At 38.1% G+C, this 25,860-nt stretch overlaps 1 protein-coding gene across 1 annotated transcript in view; it reads left to right on the top strand.

The window, feature by feature from the left end:
- The window catches only part of NECAB3 (N-terminal EF-hand calcium binding protein 3), a 1,629,394-nt gene that overhangs the window by 1,561,112 nt on the left and 42,422 nt on the right, over nucleotides 1-25,860 (top strand). The window contains exon 13 of the mRNA XM_044090271.1: nucleotides 5,958-6,049. Within this exon, the coding sequence (XP_043946206.1) occupies nucleotides 5,958-6,049 (92 nt within the window). The remainder of the gene's footprint in view (nucleotides 1-5,957; nucleotides 6,050-25,860) is intronic.

The following is a 25,860-nucleotide window of genomic DNA, read 5'->3' as shown; positions in this document are numbered from 1 at the left end:
TGTGCTCATTTCTTGGCTAGATGCTGCCACTGGACTGATCAGTCCCAACCAGACTTGACATTGCTTTACTTCACACAGCAGCAGGGAATGTTGTGCCATATAGACGCAGTTAGTCAGTGCTAGAGTGTTCATAACTGTTATCCAACATTTTCTACCATGATTTTGGTCTCTTGCCTAGTTTTCATGGGCATAAAAGTGCAGCTCCTAGTACAATGTGGCTCTGTGGTGCTCTGAGTTGTGTGCTGCTGCTGTTTGTTTATAGGGACCCTGTTTTCCCCAGCTCAGCTGCACTGCCTTTACACTGCTGCTATTTCTTTATTTATAAACTTTTTTGTTGCTCACAGGTGAGTTACTCACTTGCCACTGTTCTTATAATAGCTCTTTGCTGCTTGCAGACCCATTCATAGTAATCACCAAAAACTATTGATATCTGCATCTCCTTTTGTGCTTAAACTAGTCATTAACAGTATTTGGCTGTGTCAAAGTGTTTTGCAACCTAGTGTGAAAATCCTAGAAGCAATCATTGTGTGGCACACAAGCCTATTGAATCTTTGCATTTTTTTCATGTATTTTGTAGCATTCTAAAAGCAATCATTATGTGGTACCTGAGCCTACTGACGCTGAGAAGTATGTATTTCGTGGCATCTGAGCCAACTTTTTTTCATTCTATTGGTGGCAATCATTCCCTGAAGTGGGTGGTGTGTGTGTGTGTGTGTGTGTGTGTGTGTGTGTGTGTGGTATCTGAGCAAGCCTCTTGCCTGGTGTTCTAGAGTGCACTGTGTATAATGTGTACTAATTATTCAGCCTCCGTTGTATTGTTATTGTATAGAATCTATGTATTTGATCTCTTGTTCCTCTCACATCGTGTTTATCACTGGATATAATTAGTACTACCTCGTCAAACTTCATACTGTTGTCATTATACTGAATGTGTATTTTGAACCAGACTATATCTGTATCCTATTCTTGGATTAGACTATATTCCACAATTCCCTATCTGTAGTTTCAAGTAGTTGTATCAGTGTTAGTGCACCTTTGCCTCACCTAGGATATCACTTATACATATCTTCTCTGCCTGCTGACAAAATTGGTTCAGTATATCATTCCTGCTTTTAGTAATTTGACCCTTGACCCATTTGGGCAAACATGGAAGCCCAGTGTAACTCTGGCTCTCCTATTGCCAGCCTGATTGCACTTTATATTCTAAGACAGAGTAGGGACTACCTAACACTCATCGACAACCAGTTATTACTGGAGTTACATGACATGATTCATAAGAGAATTACCTATGTAACCTGGAGGCCAGCCTCTCACTTACTCAGATAGTAAGTAAAACCTAAACTCTCCCATACAGTCATGAGAGCGCACTAACCTAACATACAGTGAAGTTATAGAAAAAGGCCTTGAATACATTACACTAACACAACTCCAATATACTCACGTAACTTGGACAAGTGTATTGCCGAGAGAAACTTAAGTGGAGACAAGCTGCATTTTTGAATGTTGTTACACGAGATTGCATTATTTGAATGTCAGATGTTATTAAGGGCTTTGTTGTTACACGAGACTGCATTACTTGTATGGCAGATCATTACTACTTAATTTAATTTTTATGGTCCACACAGCATTTCTTACTTTAATGGTCCACAGGTCTGCACAGCTTTCTTCCTGGCTCGTTAAACTGTCAATGTTTACTTAAGTCTTAGGACCAGTCTGACTACTGCTATTGCATTTTGCATTTGCTCAAGTGTACTGCCGAGAGAAACTTAACTGGAGACAAGCTGCATTGAAGTGTGAGCATTTCATATTACAAGACTGCATTGCTTTACTTTTGAATGTTGTTACACGAGACTGCATTATTTGAATATCTGATGTTATTAAGAGCTTTGTACTGCTATTGCATTTCTTGCTGCATTGAGACTGCATTATTTGAAAGTTGGGCTTGAATGTTAATTGTAGTGTACTGCTGTATTTCTCACTGCATTGAATAGGGCTATGTGTAGACTGCATTATTATTCTGAATAGGGCTGTGTATAGACTGCATTATTATTCTGAATAAGGGGGGTGTAAAATGCCCCCAGTTAGGTATAACTGGTAGGGTTACTCAGACTCAAACCCTGCACCTTAGGTACAAGAAGCAAGGACCTAAATTCTCTACCTGTACCATCAATCATGATCCAAGGAATTTCTCAATTGTACAACGTTTCACAGAATATCTAGAATGTTTGGCTTATACTTTTGGTCTGTTCCTCTTAAAATCTGTAGTTTTCTGGAAAATCACTGAGAAATGAATTCACTAAATAATGATAGCCATTTAAGTTTCGGTCTTCCTATCTTTCTGGAAAGCATGGTAACACAAAACATTTTATTCTAGCAACTTTGTAAGATTATACAAGCAATGTTTAAAATGTCTCCCTGGTTTTGGGCCTTTGTCCCCCTCAATAAATTTTGGCTTTTTCAGATTTTTTGGCACTGCATAGCTCTTCAAGGGGAGAGAAGTTTAGTGGTGCTTATGCCAAGTTTGTTTGTGTTGTTATTAGCATGACAGGTAGTATACTTGCTTTTGATGCAGAAGGCTGTGGGTTCTAGTCCCACAGTATGTAGATGGATTGCTGATACCATACTGTGTTGTACTTTTTGATGCTGCAGTCCTAAGATTGTCCTCTTTGGCAGAGATACCTAGTAACTATGAACCTATTATCGGTTTGCCATCCATTCCCTGTTGCAATATTACTAGCTTGTCATTTTTTCAATGTAACATAGGCAATTTATTCTTCAAGGGCAACAGGTACTTTATTTGTAGATGAAACAATGAAATATAAAGTTGTTTGCTAGCTGCAACCTCATCTCTTTAATGTGGAATTATTTGGATGACTTTTGCATTTTATTTGAATGTGAGTTTCAAGGGCAGAGATGTGTTAATGCTATTTTCATTGTGAGACTGTATTGCTTTGTTTAGCAGATGTTTATTGGTGTTTGTGCTATGAAATGTAAAATAAAAGTTGTAAATGAAATCCAAATAATTGTAGAACTAAAGCAGTATGTACATTACAGTGTGTATGGTAAATGGGGTGAAATAGCCAAGTAATAGGACATTGGAATGGCTGCGGGGGAGGGGCTGTATATGAGGGTTCCATTCGACTATGATTTTGTGAGGAGGAAGGGCAGCAAACTCAAAAGAGATCCCTGGGTGATACAAACTCTAGCTACTCCACTGACCAGTAGGCCATAGAGAATGACTTTTGGAGGTCTTAACAAACTATAATATTCTTTTGCTTAGAATATTGCCTACCATTAAATGCTCTACTTTTACCACATACTGCAAGTCACCAAAAACAAAATCCTGATTCATCATCATTAACCTTTATAAAGAAGCCATAAAATGTTTGATTTTCTGCTTATCCATTATATTTTGGCAGGGCCTGGTAAGTTAACAGGTCCCACAGAAGAATTACATTCAGACTCTAACAATGATTTTAAGACTCATTCAAATGTGAGTTCTGGCAAAATTAATTTTTCGGGGAATAATGGGGGTAACCGTCTAGGTAGGTGAGGTGATATTAACACAACATTGGCTATAACCTCAGGATCAGAATGTATAATATTGTTATAGATGAGCTGGGTGCTTTGCTGGGCATCATTCCTTAATTTTCCTGAAATAATTGGCTATAGACTTTTGCTTTCATTTGATATCTGTAGAGACCTGAAGTTTATACTCTGCTTTATATTTTCTAGCAATGTTTTAAAGTTCCTTGCAGGCATGTTAAAGTGTAGTCTTGAGTAGTAAGATGGTAATTTCTAAAAATTTTTCATGCTTTTCTTACTTTTGTTATACGGTTTATGAAGAACTAAGCTCCACCAGAGAGGTTTACTTGTGAATTTACAATTATATTTAGGACAGAAGGGCACAGACCTTTCTATGCATCTGGTAAAAACTGGAGCTAAGTATGACTTCCCTCTCATTTAGGTCCATTTATGGGAGATTACTGTGAGTTTTGATCAGGTCTTCTACAAGATGAAGTAGACATGCCCTGAGAAAATCCTTGAAGACAGTCTCTTTTGGTTGCGGGGGTGGGACTACTAGGTTTGGCAGAGAAGATTATTGATTTGTAGCCAGTCGTAACTAGGGATGTACAGATGTGGGCTAGGATGCAGATGGAAGTTTAGCTGATAAGGACTAGGTGAAACATATTAGAGCCTCTCATGAATAGTTTTACATTCTAATCCAGTGCATTTGTATTAAGAAATGCTGATCATATCTATATTTATAGATGTAAGAGTGCCAGTAATATTTGGGTAACTGAAATCCCCTAACAAGAAGGTATTTGGTTTGATATTTAACCTCTCAATGGTGTTAATGCAATTTTAGTGGTTTCTGGAGACATTGATAGGGATCTATAGCTAACAATGAAATAAAAGATTTGTCAGGTGTGATTTGTATATCCAAGAGCCCCAAGTTAAGGTTGTGGATAACATGACATAAGGTGTCAGCTGTCAGCTAGAACTTATTAGTTAATCTGACACTTTGGATAATGGAACTAATAATTTCTGCTTCAACATGGTTATTGAAAGGATTTAGTGAATTGGTTAATGGAAGTGAAGGTTTAGACTTCCATGGCTGTTGTCATTTTTAACCTATCAAAAACAAACATTAGCATTATGTTCCAGGATGTTACAATATAATTTCTGCAGCACACATATTTGAATTTTTATATAGCTTATTAACACATGGCTGGACAATAAAATGGGGATACTAGGTGTCATAGAGTTGATAAATAAAATAAATAAGAACTTAATGACAGTTGTATGCCACCTACTAAAGGGTATGCCTTACAGACTGCTCCAACTGGGATATCATCCTATATGCTAATTTTACTTAAGATGACATTTAACCTTCTCAAGATTGTTATCCTGAAAGTTAATTTTGCTGAGCTACAGCAGAGGTTGAAAAAAATAACAATAGCTCACATGCTATATTCTCTATCTTTCCTTTCAAAGGTTCACTGTCCCTTATTTCAGTGATTATAGTCTTCCACCAAAACATATTGAACCATTTCTCTTTTAAAGGCATTTAGCATGTGTAAAAGCCTAGAACATAATTTCCTTTCTACTCCTTTCTGTCAGGTACAAAAAGCAAAAATGATAACATGTTGAAAGTAGTTCTTATCAGCCAATAGGCAGTGCATTTGTAGGATTTCTCTAAACTTGATCTGCAGGGATCCTGTATGCTTATAGGTCAATGGTCATCGAAATTAAGAACATGGTTCAGGTTGGGACCTAACCAGAGTTATACATAATGTCACAATGATTCCTTTTTTCCCAGAGGAAATATTTCTGGAAATAGTAGCAAGGAATTCTCATAACCAATGGAATAGTTGGCTCCTTATTGAAATGCTGACACTTGAAATGCCAAGTGCCAAAAAAGCCAGAAAACCCAAAGAAGAACGAATCTCGAAAATCGCTCTTCTCCTTAAAACCTTTTTTTGCAGTGAGGGCAACTACCTGGTACCACCCCACCCCACACACACATCCGACAAACTTATATATACCAAATCTGAGATTACCATGCCTTGGAGAAAAGGGAAAATTCTGAGAAATGGCATCTTGGAGTTAGTATATGTAAGTCCACTCTTTCGGTTATTCAGTTTCCGTGTTTCTGGACTCACTAGCGAGTCCTGACATTTCAAATGGTTAACAAATAGGTTACTAAGCAGTGGATGTGATGTATTTGAGCCTACTTTGCAACAAGAATCTTACCTTCAGCTATTGCCCTTAATATTCATTTGGATTTTACATGAACTTTGACTTCTAAGTCTCGGAACTACAACAAGAACCTAAAATAGGAAAGTTAGAAAACGTTGAATGCATTTATCACTATATTTCCAACTAGTTAGTCCATGAAAAAAATAATTTTGAAACTGAGAGAAATACATTAAATTTTCTTTTTTGTTTTGCAGTCACTTACAATCAGCTCACAGCAAGACCTTCCAGCGAACAATACAAAACTTTCTGGCATCCCCTGAGCTTCTTACAACTATGCTGCTTCCTGGTAAGTGACTTTATTTGGCCAAAGGAAAATGATTCATTGCAAATAAACCTTGTGTCTTTTCCATGACCAAAGAACATATCGTGTTATAGGTTTATTCATATCACAGAAACAAACATTAACTCACTAAAACTAAAACATGTAAGTAGAAAATATTAACTTGTGCAAAGACAACTTCAGAAGAAGGGTTTGATTTTTTTTTTAATTGACCACTGAATGCAAGCTTTGGCAGCATTTTTGCCACATGAGCAGCACACATGTATTTGAAGATGTTTAATGTTTATGGCATAAGCAACCTAGTGCAGTGTGCTGCTGCAGAGACACAACAGTGTATGTTGTGTTCCTCATACATGTTTTGCTTGCATGAAATAAGTACTCATGTGCTTCATATCTAGGAATTCGTGAGACAAGAATGGCCTGCATGCTCAGCAGTTAACACTTTTGCAGTAACCTCTTTAATTTAGCAAGAATGTATACCGGAGTGCACTTTGGCTATAGATCCAGCTGCCAGTGCATGTGTGCTCATATTACATAGTACATTCACCAAGTACCCAGTCATTATCCTTATTATTAACATTATTATTATTATCATCATCATTATTATTATTATTATTATTACAATTATGTATATCCTTGGATAAGTTATGCTGTATTTGTCCAGTCTATTAGGGTTGAAATGTTAGTGGATATTTATGAATGCTGGACAATACACTGATGTGAACTTCACTCAAAGCCTATTCCAGCCCAACTCATACACCAACAGTGGTACTATCCAGTGTAAAAAGTGCTATTTTTGAATGAGGTCACAACAGGAGAAATTTCTTTCCTCAAGGTGATATGATTCATACCCTGTGTGGAGTGTATGGGGGTCATTGCCCTCCATATGAATTTGAGATTTACATTCCATGTAATTTTTTTTTTAAGTTATGTAGCATTTGAGCTTCTAGCATTCATAATCATGGCATAGACCTACTGAAAGGCATTATTTCTTGATGGCTAAACACTTTATATATTTTAAAATGCTGTGTTACACCATTCCTTCTAATTCTTATGTTTATCAGGAAAATGAGCCCACTATAGCTTCCCTAAGTTATATAAGGAACTGACCAATAAGTGCGATTCCAAAAAAGCAGAAATGTTGAGGAGTTGGTGCCTAAACAAAAATATATTTTTCTGCTTATAACAATTGTTTTAGACATAACAAGACAACCAATTAGGCGGTGGACAATTTGGAATGAGCCACGGATATTATGCAACCATTATTCACAGCTTTGTTTGTTCAATAGCTGAATACAAATTACTATTGCAGGGGACATATTGCACTATACAGTATGCTTGGATATCAGTCACTGGGGAGGATACTGACAGCCATGTTAGTCACAGCATATGTGATGATATGGGCTAGTGCCAGCATAGCCAGCTGGAGTTCTGTAAAGAATGATATGTCCTTTGAATATCAAACTAATTTATACAAGATACTTGTGTTACAAATGTATTAGAACTGCATGACATTTGAATATCAGACTGATTTGCACAAATGCTTATGTTACAAATATATTAGAGCAATTTGAATATCAAACTTATTTGTACAGATGCTTATGCTACAAATGTATTAGAACTGTATGGCATTTGAAAATCAAAATGTGTTTGTAAAATTGTTAGTGTTTAAAATGTATCAACAGTGGGTCCTGCTGGCCAGAGAAGGAAGATACATGTGAGACATCTAGCTTACTTCTTACTTTAAGAAGAATACTGTTAATTGGACCACTTGTTGGGCCATGGAAGTGCTTATCTCACAGCTCTGAATAGGACCGGAGATGGCATGCCTGGAAGAAGCCTTTGTTCATTAGCTCAGTAAAAAGAGGGGAAGCCCCAGGCACTGCCATGAACATTAGCAAAACTTTAGATATGCATCTTATCACATCTTTGCTAGCATCCTGTCAAACTTCAAAGGGGAATAGTGTGAGAACCTAGAGTCAGGTGACCAAATAAGTTAATTCAGCCAGCCATCTTGGAGATTTTAGATATTACAAAAAGAAATCTCTCAGTATTGAGTATTCTGTCTTGGGCCTGACAACAAAAAGTACCATTTACCACATCACCTGCCTTGCTCTGTTAAGTAAGTAGGGAATACTAATTCTCTTAGATTCAGTCAGGAAAATATATTGAAGCTTAGTTTAGATTTTGCATTTCTTTATTTGTCTGAGTCTGCCCATCAATGTTATTTTCAATATTTCTTGTGCTTTGAACTCTGTGGTTTACTGTAAATATATATTTAGTATTTTCATGTTATTTTATTATTTATTCTTAAATATATTTGGCATGTTTATTGTGGCTGTTCCTTTTAGAAAGTATTTAACCTTTATGAGTGCTTATATGTATTTGGTGACTCTGTCTGGGCCACTTCTAAAGGTCTAGTTGTCTTGGTCAATTAATACAGTTTGTATTAATGTTAATATTACACAGTATAATTGGACACCCTTTGTTAAGGGCCTTAGAGCAGCTGATTGTGGAGTGTCTGGTGGCAGCGATAACTACCTTATACTCTGGGCAGAAGGGAGCATAGCAGGTAAATCTGTGCCAGCCTTTCCCAGCTATGTATGTGTAAAAAATCAGATCTCACAGTCTGTGTGTGTCAGCTACTTGTAGCAGGGATACAAAGCACAGGTTTCACAGAGAAGGTGCTGGAGGACTTGGCTTGGACACTCAGCTGAGGACTTAACCCTGCAGCTTTGCTAGTGGGGAGCCTTACTGGGGCTCTGGAGGGAGACAGATATAAAGAAATCCAGACCCCTTGCTGACTGCATTCCCTGTGTGCTCTTAAGGGAAATTGTACTTGGTGCAGAGAGCTGCATCTGGAAATACTCTGTGTATCTATTTCTCTGAAAGTGAACATTCCTCACAGGTGTCAGTGGTGAGGATTGAGGCTCCTTGATCACTGGCCCAGAGAGTGGTTGTAGCAGCAAATTTTGTTTAACCAGCTGGTATGCTGTTTATTCAGCATTCCTAGAAGAAACATAGCTGGTTCAACCAGCAGTCCCTTCCAGCTCTTCCACTGAAGATTTTAAAAAAAAGCCAATATTCCTTCTATTGGCACACCAACCAGGTTGCCAGATGCATAACATTCCCCCTCCTGCCCCAGCCATTTCTATGCCTTGCCCCAACCCTCCTTCAACATATTTCATTAAAAAAAGAATGTGTAGCAAACTATTGCTACAAATCTAGCAATCAGTTGCTACAGTTATATACTGCCTGCACTGAGCGCTACAACACTCATGTTTTAGTTAAAAAAAAAACTTGTTTAATTTAAACTGTAGCAAACTGCTTGCTACAAATGTAGCAAACAGTTGCTACAGTTTATACACTGCTACGTGGAGCGCTTTAGTATGAAAAAAAAATCTCCATTTTAACTGTTCCAAACTGCTTACCACAAATGTAGCAAACATTTGCTACAGTTAATACCCTGCCTGCACAGAATACTACACTGCTCAGATTTTAGTTAAAAAAATTACTTTTAAATTGTAGCAAGCAGTTGCTACAGTTTAGACCATGCATGGAATGCTACAGTGCTCAGGTTTGACTGCAAATGCAATACCAGCTTCTAAAGCTAGTATTGCATTAAAGACATATGAAGACTGGCTGCTGGCACCCCCAACAGTTTACACCTGTGCCAGTTGCCCCTCTTGCCCTATCCTAGATACACTACTTATTCCCAGTTGACCCCTCCTGTCAGTATGCACTATACCATGCCACACCATGTAACCCTGCCGTAAGAAACTGTTACTCTTCTTGTGCTAAGTTCTAGACTAAGCTAACCTCTGCATTTGTTCTCACTTCTAGAGAAAACAGTACCACCACTTCAGTACCTGATTTAATCCCTCAACTTCACCATGTAACATAAACCTTCTGTCCTAGATGACTTCTGACAAACTGCCACATAAATCCATTGTTCATTATCTCTGAAGTAGCTGTCTTTGTCATTTATACTATTTCACCATCACTACAGAACATTTCTTCACTTTTGCTTCTCTCCAGACCATTGTTTGTTTTTTATTCTGTTCTGTAAAAATACCTGGTGTAATGCTTTATACTTTACTCCTTCTTCACATCCCACCACTATCATGTTGTCCCTGCAGCTGCCCTTATAATTCCTACCATACTTATTGTTTAAAAAAAATTCCTTAATGAGACCCCTTTCATCTATGTTCCAGTAGTTCACCACCCCAACCCATGTAATCCCATTTCCTTAATATCAACATATCTGTATTTCCACCTCCTGACATAGCTTTTTTTATTCCATTCAGTCATGTCCCACAGTGAAATTTCCATTAATTAAATCCCCTTTAACGTTATTAACCACAGTGTTCCCCGCAGTCTACGAATTCCCATGACCTGAATCTTTCATGAAAACTGTCCTAATGCTTCCTTATTTCTGTTCGCTCCTCCAGCCTTCACTGTACCTAACTCTAAGATTTCTTAAACCCCTCACAAAACCCTCCCAGCACCTTCATTTCTCAAGCTCCTTAAATAAGTTTTGCACAGAATATACATCTTCCATGTTTTCTGATATAGGTCCCTAGCATATTATTGCCCCAAATTCTATAAACTTTACAACCATTACTGATTCTCACCATCAGCTTTTCATCTAACACCTGGTACTTTTCCTCAGTCTGGTGCCCCTGAACTGAGCAAACAAAAAAAAAGGCCTTTTCCCCAGATGTGGTGCTCAAAGACAAGTCTGTTTTTTTTCCCATTCTGTGTTCATTTTATTTTAAACAAACTGCTTGCTGTATTTGTAGCAAGCAACTTGCTACAACTTAGACTTCACATGCTTTAGTCCTGACCTAGTCATTTCAGCACTGGCATTTTCAGAAATGCAGAAACGGAAATGAATGCTGCACTATCGGTCAAGTCAGCATCTCCTGATCATATATCCTAATACCTTTTACCCCAGACAGCTGCCCCATTTTCCCCACCCTAGCTATTCTTCTGCACTTTCTTCTTAACTCTATTATGCCTGCCAGCATTCTCATTTTGTATCGCAATTGTTTTACCTTAACACACCCGAGTAGATTACCTTTAAAACACAGCCTAATAATTGGGGTGCAGTACTTATATCTATAAAAACTTATATCTGGAAGTCAGTAATTTCAATATGAAGTTTAATCAATGTAAATAATCAGTACTTACAGTCTTAAATGTATCTGCTAAGCAACAATCTCCTATTTGCTTCTAAACCTGGCTTTAGACCAAAACTCAGTACAACCACTGCCCTTGTTAGTTTTATAAACTCAATCAACCGGCTTAGAAATGACAATCACCTTGTCTTGTCTATCTTTCTTGATATGTCTAAGGCCTAGATCACATCACTACACAGCACTTCATAAACTAAACTGGATTGAACTACCCAATCTCCTATCCCTCAACCAACTAACTTTCATTCATTCCATCTTCCACCAGCCAGACAACTGTCCAGAGCTTAGTGCGGCCCTAGTCTAACAGCAGGCCACTAAGATTCTCCAGCAAACTACTACTCAAACTAAATCTAATAATTGTTATGGTAACTCTCTATTCGCCCACCAAATGTCTAAGTTCTGGAATTCCTTGCCTCAGACAATATTAAATTCTAGTAACACATCCATATTTAAACTACTGTTTAAGGAACACCTAACCAAAAACTGGCTTTGCTCCTGCACTAATCCAGGCTGATCATTCTGTCCTTCCTTGTTCATATCTCTTCCCTCACTAAATTCTAACATCCAAACTATCCCTTCTATCATGGAATTCCGATTTCTCTGTACCTGTCTCAAGCTCACTGCTGCTCCTATTTTTATCTACCTACTTCAAGCTTCCTACAGCTTCATCATACTCCCTCCTTCTTGTACTTCACCTCAGTATTGCGTTAGCTATCACTGTTTAGAACATGTAACAATAGCGTAGCAACAATCGGCCATATTCTTGTTCATATACCGTACATGTATCTCATGAATATTTACCACCAAAACCATGATATTGATCTACTGATCAGTCATTTCTCTATGATGGCACAAGATAGTTCATGCTAGTTTATTTGTTAGCTTTCTTTTTTCCGTTTTATATTACTCTCTCAGTTTTTATTGTTTATGTATAAACTATTTACTACCTATATTTACCAAAGTTATGTATTATTGATTGTTATCAATTTCTTGTATTGTTTTTAATGTGTTTTTTTAATGGAGCTTTTCATCCTGGGCCTCTGCTGATAAAGGGCCACTGGCCCAGTTGGAGATCCCTGGTAAACATAAAAATAAAAGAAACAAATAAACCTGAAATGAGCCTCAGGCATTTGTTACTGACGTCCAAATAACAACCATTAAGGTCCCACACCATGTATTATCTAGCTATAGAACTCCTTCTATGACAAAGGAAAGCCACAACACCTATCTACAGGTGGGTTAAACCCACTACCATTTTTTCTAGGTGATCTAAACTATCTATACTATCTAACTGTAGACTGGGAAACCTACACCATTTCTAGTGCAAAATTACAAAGGTTTCTGGACTTTATTAATACAAATGCCTTGGAACAATTAGTTAGAATACCCACTAGGGGAATAACATCTTGGATGTTGTCCTTGCTAATATGGGAGTATCTTGCCCCATTCCCTGTGTATCGTCTTCATTTGTTAGGTCTGACCATAAACAGTTTCCTTTGAAATAATACTGAAACCAGAGATCCCTTCCACCCAAAGTACCTTTAAAAATTTCTTTAAAACAAATTACATACCCCTAAGTGATATAGTGACAAGCTTCAAATCCCCACCAAACCCAGTTAACTCCACTGAATATGCAGAAATGTACACCTTCACACTATACCAGCATGTAAACAGCTACATAGATGAAGCTGTACCCCATAGGAAAAAGTGCAAGGCAAACCACCAAAACAAACCAGCATGGTGGAGACATAATATCAATAAGCTTTATAATAAAAGGAAGAGCATTTTGACCAAAAGTAAGAGGAGTAATTACTAGAATGTTAGAGCCCTTGTCACTGAAATAAACAACTCAGGAGCTTAATAAAACCCACAAAACCCAAGTCTGAGGCTAAAATAGCTACCCAAGTCAAAGACAATCACAAGGAATGTTTTAGTTAAGTTTGTAATTGCAAAAGCACAATGCAGCAGCGCACTGAGCTGACTGTGAAAGATGTTACCTATAGTGAAAGTGAAGATATAGCTAACCTACTGGCCAACAAATTTAGCACTAAACTCTTCCCTCTGTCTGTCCCTCAACATATAACTGAAACTGCCTCTGCACTAGCTGTTACACAAGGCCAAGTCCTAAAAGTGCTATCATAAGCTACAAATACTGTAGTGATGAGTCCTGACAATATCCTTGGATGTATCTTAAATAGCATGAAGAATAATTTAGCATAGCCCTAACAACACCATTTAATCTTAGCCTCCATACAGGTTTTGTACCAACTATAGTATTTCTCCTGCATAAGGGAGGACATCCCACAAAGTTAGGCAATTACAGACCCATAAGTCTGCCCAGCCTCTTATGGAAAGCCATGGAAAGACTTGTCATGGAGTTAATCAGTCAGGACATAGGGAACCTCCAACCATGAGACCTGTCTCAGTATGGATTCATCAAGGGCAGGTCATGCTTACTCAACCTGGTGGATTTTTTTGGAAAGGTCACCAAAGCATTGGATGAAGGTGATATTGTATATACCACATATCTCAACCTGGCCAAAGCTTCTGACACAATTACCCACTCAGGCGTAGTAGAAAAGCTAAATAAACTGGGAATAAACCCCTATGTCACCTACTGAATTGCCAACTGGCTCACAGATAGGATGCAGATAATCAAAATAGGGGAAGTTATCTCCACAAAGAGAGCAGTCGCCAATGGAGTCCCCCAGGGTTCTGTCCTGGGATTTCTCCTGTTCATCATCTACTTTTCTGAAATAAAAAGGAGTACCAAAGGACACTGCATAACTAAGTTTGCAGATGACTGCAAGCTAATAGCAATCATTGAATCCCCAAATGACTTAGCCATCCTGCAGGAAGGTTTGTTTCAAATAAATAATTGGTATCAAAATCATGGTCCAAAGCTAAATGCCAAAAAAAATGCATTATTGTATCCTTTGTGAAGTCATCTACCCCAGGGAACTACCACATTGATGATACATCCCTAAGAGATGACCCAGTTGTTCTACATTTGGGAACTTATGTGGACAGTGACCTAACTTTTGATCAACATGTGTCTATTGTTGTAAGAATGTATTTCTATATTGCACAACTTATAAACAAAGGGATATTGTCTAGAGCTAGGGATGTCATTGTCTCCTTTTACTCAGCCATCATTACGGCAGTCATTGAATATAATGCCCCTTTGGCATGTATCTGTCCAGGTACATGCAATATCTGGAAAGCTCACAGAGGTACCTTATTAAACAGATACACAATATGTCCTACATGGATTGACTCAAAGCCCTGTTACTATACTCAGTATCCCACAGACTGCTAAGAAGTGGCCTGTGTCTGGCATACAAGGCATCCTCTGACCAATTACTGATGGATTTACTGCACATCAGCAAGTTAAACGGCATCAGAAATACTCAGTCTAGGAGCCTAAACCTCTTCTTCAACATCAGCAGAATGGTTTGGAGGGTCAGGTATATTTCACAGCAGATACTGCTGCTATGGACAGACTGCCCATCCACATAAAACAATGTTAATCCCTGTCCATTTTCAAGTGCAACATAGCTCTATGGATGGGAAAAAGAAAATTTATCTCAGGACTGCCCCTGTAATACTAATGTAAAGATGCAGCACCTAAATACTTTATCTATGCATGGTCCCCTCAAATTATCTATGTTATTTTCATCAGAGCTAATATATAATTATCAACCATGGCATGGATAAGGCCAATCTATAACCAAATGGATCAGGCTATTTCCAGCACAAAAAGGGAAACTGGCCAGGCTTAAAATGGCCCCAAGCGCAGCTAGCCTAGTACTTATATATGAACCTATGAACAAAAATTGAAATAATATGAAAATGCTCCTCAACTATCCAGATTTTTGCCTTATATTTTTGGTTGGTTTCTCATAAAATTTGTGTGTTTCTAGAAAATCATGGAGGACTGAAGTCACTAAATAATGACAGACATTTGAACTTCAGAATTCATATCCTTCAGAAAATGCATGCTAATACAAAACAAAATGTGTTATTATCAACAGCCTAAGTTTATAAGAGCAATATTTAAAATCTGTCCCGAATTTTTGTCATTGTTCCACCAATATGTTTGGCTTTGTGCAGGATTTTTGCACTAAGAGGTAATAGTGACATACGTAACATTACAGTAACGTGAAAGTAAATCATTCAGATTACTTGACAAAAGTCAGTTAACGAATGCATGATGTAATGCAAAGACTAGCATCCACACCCAAAAAATCCCTTTAAATCTTATTCTGGGATGCAATTCTATGTGTGGGAAAAGACAAAGGTGATTAAAATGTCACCATCTACAGATAACCTGATGTTGCATTCTTTCCATTAGTGGAAAAAAAACACGTAAATAATAAGAATCCTTGCACTTCAGCCAGGACAAGCACAAGAACTTTGTTTACCCACATAGGTATGATCATAGTGAAAAATTACTGTTTTGTCTTGACTTATTTTACCTTCTCAGGTACTGCTTTGGATGGCAAAGAAAAAGAAAGAAAGAAAGAAAGAAAGAAAGAAAGAAAGAAAGAAAGAAAGAAAGAAACAGCATTAATATAAAAGAGCTGCTGAGTTTTCTCCAAAGAAGTCAAAGAAACATTGCAGTAGTTTAAAATATACCTTGCTTCTTGCTTTTTCTTGTTTCTTTTTAATTTTTTAATTCAGTTATACGGTCAGTTTGACTCACTCATTATTCTCATATTATTCTCATGTATTTCAGTTTTGAGGTTGGGCAGAGACAGCTCTTAATAAGCAGACAAGTTCAGGGTGTGAATCTATTGCTGCAAGTTTTGCAGATGTAGCTCATTCCATTTAGTCATTAGACTGTGCAGCTATGCTGAACAACTCCTAGGTGTTGCTCTATGCAAGACTGAACAAGTTGTCAGGATTTCTGTTTCAGACATAAAAGACAGGAGGTGTAATGTGCAAAAATGATGCAGATAGACAAAGATTTAAAAAAACATCACCTTATATGGTGAATTTTAAACCACTCGTAATATTCAGGTGGTATACCTTTTTAGCATAATTAGTGTTTGTTTATGTAAAATAATTCCTTGGAGAAACTCAGCATTAGAGAGAAAGAGAGCATGAGGTTCTTCTAATAGCAATATACAGTATACTTAGTGGGAGGGAAATCAAAAAAAGGCAAACTGTTCCTGTTAGTAAATTCATAAAGAGTCTACAAACTGCAGCATGGCACTTAGATTGTTTGTTTTCTTTATATAATTGTATGTTTGCCTATGTTTTAAGTGATAATTCAATAAAGGTGTTAAAAAGAAAGTTTAGAATTTATAAAGGAGTACTGGTTAAGGTAAATAAGTTTATGAAGTGTAGCTCCTGCAATATGTTGCTGATGGAGTTTAAAGATAGGATGTGGCCTTAGTGAGGAATATGCAGTACTTTTCATTTCTGGGAAAGATGCAGAGATAGCCAAAAGGCTGTGTTGTAAACTGTGTTCTGTCAGATGACCTACTAAATGTAGTCTATACCTCCTGTAACCTCCTTCTCCGTTACCTGTACCCCCTTGTTTTCCTCACAGTTGTAAACTGTATTCTGTCAGATGACCTACTAAATGTAGTCTGTACCTCCTGTGACCTCCTTCTCCCTTACCTATAGCCCCTTGTCTTCCTCGCAGTTGTAAACTGTATTCTCTCAGATGACCTACTAAATGTACTCTATACCTCCTGTTCTGTCAGATGACCTACTAAATGTACTCTGTACCTCCTGTAAACCTTCTCCTCCCTTACCTATACCTTGTTGAGTTGTAAACTGTATTCTCTCAGATGACCTACTAAATGTACTCTATACCTCCTGTGACCTCCTTCTCCCTTACCTATAGCCCCTTGTCTTTGTAAACTGCATTCTGTTAGATGACATACTAAATGTACTGCAGAGGCTTAAGAAAATCTAAGAAATGCTATTCTGTATTTGTACTTTATGTGTTAATGTCATCTGTCATGTATATGTTTTTGTTAATTAATCTCCTATAAATTGCTTTCTGATCTCTGCTAGACTGTAAGTAGATACATATAAGCTGTATATTAAACTTTTTCTTTGTTTTACTAGACATGCATTAGTAAAAATGTTCTTTGCTGGAGCTTTTCTCCTCGGGCGTATGATGAAAATGGACCTGGTCCAGTCGAAATTTCCCTGTTAACAAATGTAAAATAAATAAATACATTTTATTAATTGTTTGAAAAGATGAAGGTGTGTGACAGATCTGATTGATCTAGGAATTTTATTCCAAGTTCTAGCTATAGTATTGGAATAGAAACTGACCTAGGCAGCCTTTTGTTTGTAGATGGTAAACAGTTGTTTATTATTATAGTGAAGGGGACAATTTAGAAAATAGTATTGGAATAGGGGTCCAATTGCTTGGCAGGCAGAGGTGGTATGGATGATTTTATGGGTTAAGATGGTGAGGAAGCTCAAGCCAGTTAAGTGTTTTTGGTGCTAAACAGTGGTGGGTATGGTAAGGTTTTGTTACAAGCAAATCTGGCAACTTTGTTAGAGCATTGACCAAGCTTAGAACTAAGTAAAGCTTGTAGGTTGGTTATGATAAGAGCTCCATATGGGAGAGATAGGAGAGAAAGTAAGAGGTAAGTGGTTACCTTGGCAGAGTCTGTAATGAACTCATTTACTCTTTGTAGGGTGCCTAATTTTAAAAAGGTTTTCTTGATGCTGTTGTTAATATGTAAATCAAAGTTAAGATTGTCATCGATTGTCATGCCAAGTAGTTTTGTATGTGAGGTAACTTCAATCAGTTCCCTATCAGAAGCCTGAAACACTATAAGCCTGAAAATCAAAATCCTGAAACCAAAAGCCTGAAAATTCAAAATCCCGAAAACCCAAAATCCTGAAACTCAAAATCCTGAAAACACAAAATGGACATACTGACGTCATTGTGGCTTTGCTATTGTTAGCCCTGTGGTGTTAGGTCATGCGTTGGGTTCAGGTGAGTGTGCGGTTGGTTTTATGTTAGGGTTAGGGGCGGTTTAAGTGAGTTAGGGTTAGGGCGCAGGTTAGGCATGTATGCAATAGTGACAAATATTGGGGTTAGGGGTGGTTTAAGTGAGTTAGGGTTAGGGCGCGAGTCAGGTGAGTGTGCGATAGTGACGGACCTTAGGGTTAGGGTTAGGGTCAGGGTCAGTTGGTAGATATTAGTGTCTTTATAGTGACATATTAGCATCATTTGTGTTTTCAGGATTTTGAGTTTCAGGATTTTGAGTTTCAGGATTTTGGATTTTCGGAATTTTGAATTTTCAGGCTTATAGTGTTTCAGGCTTCTGATAGGGAACCCTTCAATCACAGTATTATTTAAAAAGAAAAGGAAAGAAGATACCGGGTCATCTACATACAGCAAAACGTCTGAGATTGCATGGAAAATATCTTATTTATGAAGAGGAGAAAAAGTAGGAGTCCTAGCATGGGCTCTGTGGAGTCCTGTGATACTGTAGTAAGGGGGGCAATGAAGTGGGAGAGTAGGATGAGTTTTATGAGTTACTGACTACCCGAGTAAAATGTTTGAGGAGGTATTGCTAGGACCATTTGAACAGGGAGTCACTGAGTTCAAAATTAACAAGAATATGAATTAATTTGGAGGAAGAAACCTAAATGCTGCACTTGAGAAATTGCTTTGGTGCATATTTTTACTTACAAAGACAGTAAAGAGAAATGGATTGGAAGAGGTAACCCTATTAGATATAACTTCACACACTGGTAATGTACAGACACAAACACACACATATATATATATATATATATATATATATATATATATATATATATATATATATATGGTTCCCTACATTACACCGTCAGCTCAGAAGATCGACACTCAAAACACTGACGCCAGAAGAACGACGAAGCAGATGACCAACAAGTCGGAATCCCAACAGTGAAAAGACCAACAGGGGTAACTTGTGAGCATGACCCAGTAAGTGTGCGATAGTGAGGGACTTAGGGTTAGGGTGCGGGTAAGGTGAGTGTGCGATAGTTACGGACATTAGGATTTGGGTTTGGGTTAAGGTTAGTGCATAGATAATTTTGTGTAAGGTGTAGTGCAGATTTTTAGGTTGTTGGTGTGCTTGTGTTGTGTGTAACAGTGAACTTTTTGTTTTGTTCAGTGTCAGGATTGTGGTTTGTCGGGCATCAGAGCTTTCGTGTTTTTGAGGTTTCGTTCTTCTGGCATCGGTGTTTTGAGTGTCGATCGTACGAGCTATCGATGTAAAGTAGGGAACCCATATATGTATATATATATATATATATATATATATATATATATATACATATATATATATATATATATATATATATATATATATATATATATATATATATATATATATACACACACACACACACATACAAATCTGAGTATTTGTTGATTTACTGAAATGCACAATCATGAAAACACAGGTGATCAATGACAGTATCTTGGAAATCAACACAATGGAAAAGAATCAGGAAAACTGAAAAACAAAAGATTCAAAAGGAAACCATTTCCTTTTGTGATCCATTCACAAAAAAACATGTATTGGAGTTAGAGATCAGTAGGTAGGACTAATATTTGCTTAGAGTATGGGAAACAACTCCCTTACTGCAACTTCCACACTGTGTGCTTCTTTTGTCTGGGCCAGAAGCACAATATGCTCAGTTCTCCTCAGTGTGCTCACTTTACTTCAAGGACCATTAAGTGTAAGACAGAGTCGCTTGAAAACAGTTTAGAAAAAGAGAAATAGCATCAGTGGCTCACCCTCTCTATAGCATTCACCTCTCATGCTGAGTCAGAGTTTTCTTCCAAAAAGAAGAAACATCTAAAGACAGGGTGCAAGATGACAGCATATTGGTATCACATAGTCCACCCACATGAATTATTGTTGAAAGGAGAGAGACGCATTCACACTCCACCCATGACAGAATATGTGGCCAAGGGCTGGGATAAGACCATTCTGAAGTCCACCGTGCTGTCAGGCCCCATGACATCAACTCAAGCTTGGTTTGTTAGATTCGCTTAGTAAACACTGGCTTCCAACTCTCATACCAGACATACAGATGTGGAGGGTGGACTCCCCTATGCCAGAGAGTAATCCACAGCAGATGGGGCATGGGCTATGGCAACCCTCCCTCAGGTTGGGCCAATGACAGCTGATGCCACACTCAAGACCAGTCTCATGTGAAAATTAAGAAGGCTGCTCCCTTCAGGTCTTCCTAGAAGACCTTATCAGTTTAGCCAAGTATCTCATCAATTTTATGAGATACAGACTGCTCCAGGAACTACTCCTCCCAAAAGGAAAAGGGACCTTTCTGCTATGGAGTCTTCAGATTCCCAGAACCTGGATGAAGATGAATTGGCTTTTATAGACCAGATTTTCTTAGGGTCATATGCCAACTCTGATTCAGATAAAAACCTTGACTTAGCCTCACCACCTGATGAGTTTTCATTTGGAGAGACCCTCCACAATATGAGGGACTCATTTATTGGGGAGACTCATGATTACCTCTAGTCTAAGAAAAGAGTGGGAGAATTTCTTAGGGTTCCTGAGCACAAACATCTGGTAATCCCTGTAGTTCTACAGGTTGTGGATGATGTTATTCAAGACTTACCTACAGTCTTACTCCCACCCCCCAGCCCCCAGAAAACCAAACAATTTTTACAGGGTCCTGGATTCTCCTAAGCACCTTTTTCCTGAAATGGTTTCCTCACGAGCCAAAGACAATGACTCTAGGAACCCCTTGCCTAATGACAAAGAAAGTAGACTCCTGGACAGATTTGGAAAAAAATTGTAAACATCATTTACCCTGGCCATGAAGGCTTTTAATTACCATTTCCACATAGTCATATTCCAGAAATCTCTGTTGGACCAGATGAATCACAAACTGGATGGGATGGAAGATACACCTTAGCAGAAAGAAGCTTTTTGAACTCTGCAACTCTTGTCATGTTATAAAACATTCTTTACATTGTGAATTTGATACTTTGAAACATCAAGCAGGGCAGCTGCATCAGAGTGTGTTATGAGGAGACATGCTTGGTTATGAGACCAACTTCTTCCTTGATCATGTTAAATCAGAAATTCGTAATGTTCCACTTGACAAGTAATTTCTATTTGGACCAAGGCATATGCTATATTTAAAAAAAAACTGGAGGACAAGGCAAAGACCCTACAAACTGTCAAGTACTTTCTGCAGGTTTAGCCCTCAAGATTTAGTAGAAATTACCATACAATGTCCTGGTCCTTCCCTGTTACTCAAGCAAGATCAAGGAACAGAAAGACTGGTTGAGAGCGAGAGCAAAGACTTTCTTCCCAAGCATGGATCATCCCATGCATGGGTCCTATGAAATTATCTATGGTATGATCTCAGGTATTCTCATTAGGGGCAGTATATTATTATCGACCATGGGATGAGTAAGACCAGGTTTTAACCAAATGGGAATAGGTTATTTTGAGCACAAAAAGGGAACTTGATTAGGCTTAAAATGGCCCAAAAGGGCAGCTAGCCTAATACTTACCTATGAACCTATAAGACTGCAAAGAAGGCGACAAAGTAAAGAAAGATCTAGGCCTAGCAGGCCCAACCAAAGGAGTCCAGCAGAGACCAGCTACGACTTAGCAGAGTGCCTCCTTGCCTTTCCCCTTAAGTCCTACCCCAGCTCAGCCCCCTTTTCCTCTGGCAAAGTTTGGAGGAAGGCTTTCTCTCTCCTGAAACAGGTGGGAAAACATTACCCAGGACAAGTGGGCCCTTCAGATCATAAGTACAGAGTATAAGTTGCAGTTTGCTTCCTTTCCAAGGCCTATAGTTACCCCTGTTTTCCAAAGAATGCTCAGGGACTGGTATAGCTTCTTCAGGAAGAGGGCACTATATAACCAATCCAACAAGGCCACCTTGGATCTAAAAGATGTTTACCTCCACATACTCATAACAAAGAACATAAGAGGTATCTCCACTTCAGGGCAGGTGAGAATCATTTCCAATTTTGTGCATTGCACTTTAGTTGATTGAATGCTGAGAGTGCTCACAAAATGTCTGGCATTAGTAGTTGCCCTTGGCAGGACTAAAGATATGCAGATCTACCCTTATCTAGACAATTCCCATTCCAAGCAAGATCTAAGAAAGATCTGGAAGCTTTTCTTCATCTGACCATGCCCAGCCTTTCAAACCTGGGATTTTTCTGTACACTTGTTTGTATTGCAAACAAAAAGATCAGAAAGTTGTATAAATGTCATAAACCACTTATTCAGCTTTAAAACACTCAATAAAATGTGTATAACTATATACAAATTGAACTAGAGTCAATATAAACTGTTAAATTGTGGTTACTTAGCCAACGTGGTAAATGTTAAGGGTAAAAATAGTTAATACACAGATCTGATTGAAATTGATAAAGATTAGCTAGTTATCAAAGTTTCCTAAAGTTTTTTTTAAATTTTTGTTATAGTTTCCATAGAAAATACATTTATTAGACATTCAAAAGAATTTTTCCCAGCATTAAAGTTAATAACCAATCAGGTATAACCTATTAAGCTACAACACTATGTACAGAACAATAAGTGAAGGGAATAGAGGAAAAAAGGGACGTACTAATCCAGTTAATCATTGAAAGGTCTAGGACCCATGAGGTAAACTTTTACAAGGACATTGATCTAACTACTTCCAGATAGGGGTAAGATAATCTACTAAGGTATTTATTATAAGGAGTTTGAGGACCATTCAAGGGAGTACTAACAATGTCTTTATTTAAAAGAGATAATTACTTTTTCAAAAATCTGTTGAAATTAGAAATAGAAAGAACATGTGGAAAATCTCCATTTAGAGGCTATGTACAGTTTAGTGACAACTAAGTAGCTATAGTTTCTGGTAGCTTGTTGATCCTTATAGTAGCAGAAATGTCCTAGAATACAAATCTCTGGAAGCAAAGGGATAGAGACTTTTAACAATCGGAGCACCAGCTCTTGCATCTCGTGTCAAATAGCGGTAACTTTTGGACAGTCCCAAAACCATGTCATTCATTAGTAGGAGTATTGTTCCAAACTGAACAGTCCATGGTGGTAGATAGTCCTTGGTTTGCATTCCAGGGCTCCAGTAGCCTTTATTTGTGAGCTTCAGCTTGTGAATAAAGGAGAGATTTTTGAGAACTTAGCTATAATGGTTAAGAGGGTCTAGCTTATAGCCAGATTGAAAGGAAGCATAAAACTTATGTAGTTGAAAAAATGCAAGCACTATTAAATAGCTAGTAAGGAGGGTATATAAATGGGAAGTTTGGCAGGTCTTCATTGGCAAGACAAAGTGGCATATTCCTGCAAGACTTGTGGCAAGGACAGGAATCTATTGTGATTTTTTATCCGATAAGGTGAGTGAGCTAAGCAGATTTTAGTTGTAGATATTTCCAAAAATCGTGGCGAGAGAAATAAAAAGACGTTTGTAGCTACAAAAAGGTAAAGAAAAGGAATTTAATTCAGACAGTGGTAAACAGTTCTGTCCTGTTCATTTCAATTTAACATGGATTCATCTACCTCGATATGTGGGTTGCACCAAATAGATGCTTCTAACGACCATAGTTTTAAAGAGGGAGAGGAAGTATATAAGCACTTCAGAGCCTTCCAGGTGATGCATAATGAATTCCAGACATGGAGGTTAGACAGCAGGGAAAGCCAGTAGCAAGTAAGGGCTAGATGCAACCTACTGTTTAAGACGTTTACTGTAAGTTTTATCCACATAGGGGAGCAGTCACCCAATTATGCTGAGAGAAAGGCATGATATTTGAAAGCTTCAGACCATTTCCTTAAATTAAAGAGGCCTGGTCTTACAAGTTTTCTAGGCAGGAAAAAATCATACATTGGAAACAGAGACCTTTACCACCCAAAAGGAATTACATTGTGAGATTTTATTTTCATCAGCCAGCTATAGGTGGTAGGGACTGGGCAGTGTCTAAGAATATAAAATAGTTTAGGGCAGAAAACCATGTTTAAAGATGAGATTTTTCCTCACCATGAAAGTTTAAGGTGCCTCCAAGAATGAATCAGAAGGAAAAGTTTGTCCCAAAGGAGTTTAAGATTTAGTGCGATCATATCAGAATAATCTGGGATGATGGTTAATCCTAAGTACCTAAGGCCTGACACCAAGCTAGTGGGGGCAGAAGAACCATTTGCTGTCCTTCAAGACTAATGCATTTTCATTTACCAAAAACAGCTCTGACTTAGACTGACTGACTTTAAGACCAAATGTCTTGTAAACTTGTCCAGGTATGGCCAGTATACAAGGTAGATCTTCTACTGTTTTTTCAGTGAGTAAAATGCAATCATCAGCAAACAGAAAAATACAAGATTCATTCCTCATAAGCTTCCTTCCATGCAGAAAATTAATTGCTCTTTATTGCTAGGGAGAGCAGTTTTATAGCCATTAAAAAAAGGGTCAGGGAGAGTGGGCAGCCTTGTCTGGTGCCTCTCTACAGAAAAATGAGGGACAGGATAGAATAGAGACTGTTAGAACCCTAGTGTAGGGATTTTCATGCAAGGTTTGAATACTTTTAATAACACTTTGTGAATTTAATTCTTTCTAAGATCATGCAAAGATAGTCAGAATCTCCATAAACTTAAATAAATCCAACCTTGCACCCCAAAACAGACAGGTGTTTGGAGAGGCCCCTCTGGATACAGGAAAGCCCAGGGCTTTTCTTCCTTAGGGAAATATTACTTTTTAGCCCATTATTTCAGAACATTAGCCCAATAAGAAGTGGTGTCAGCCAGAGAAATCCTGAGAGAAATGTGTTACATGGCTTCCTGCATTCTTATGGTCATGCCTAATAAAGTTTCACATGAGGTAGAATACAATGGTTCCAGAAGAATGTGTGGTTTCATCACAAACTCCCTCTAAACTTCAAAATAATGCTTTTTCCCTGCCTGAAAAGACAACTGTTATGGTGGAAAGAAACTTGTCTCCTGAACAAAAGAGTTCCTTCCAGTGTCAACTAAAAAGCCAAATGATGACCTATATGCCTCAAACCTAGCTTGGAGCACAAAGTTGTGCAGTCTGTATATGCAGGGCAAATGGAAGAAGCCCTTCCTTCAAAGTCCCATCAACCTGAAGGAAATTATGGCAGTTTACACAGGCATGATGGCATTCAAACAAATGCGGAGACCAGGCACCCTGTTGGTAAAGACAGATAACACCACACTGATGTGATACATAAACAAACATGGAGGTACACACTACTGTCACCTGTGTCACTTGGCAATACAGAACTGGGAGGCAGCACGAGAGACAGGGTTACAGTTACTAGCACAGTATTTCACAGGAGAAAGCAGTTCGGTTTCAGACCCCTATAAGTGGTTTCAGACGTTTACAAGTGGATGCTAAAAAGCACATCCTGAAGGAAATCACAGGAAAATTGGGTGTGCCAGAAATAGATCTGTTTGCCTCCAAAGAGAATAGGCAGTTAAAAAATACTGTTCAAGGGCTCCAAACAACTGGGCTTTGAGGAGGGACACCTTCTCCTTCCTATGGACAGGTCTACTTCTATACACTTTTCTTCCCATAGCTTTCATCCCCAGGTTACTTGTAAAAATCAGGGGGAAGGAGCTGAGGGTGGTCTTAACTGTA

This window comes from Protopterus annectens, chromosome 12.part0, assembly GCF_019279795.1.
Source record: "Protopterus annectens isolate FY-2018-M chromosome 12.part0, PAN1.0, whole genome shotgun sequence".
Classification (NCBI taxonomy): domain Eukaryota; kingdom Metazoa; phylum Chordata; order Ceratodontiformes; family Protopteridae; genus Protopterus; species Protopterus annectens.
This window is presented reverse-complemented; position numbering and strand designations above follow the sequence as displayed.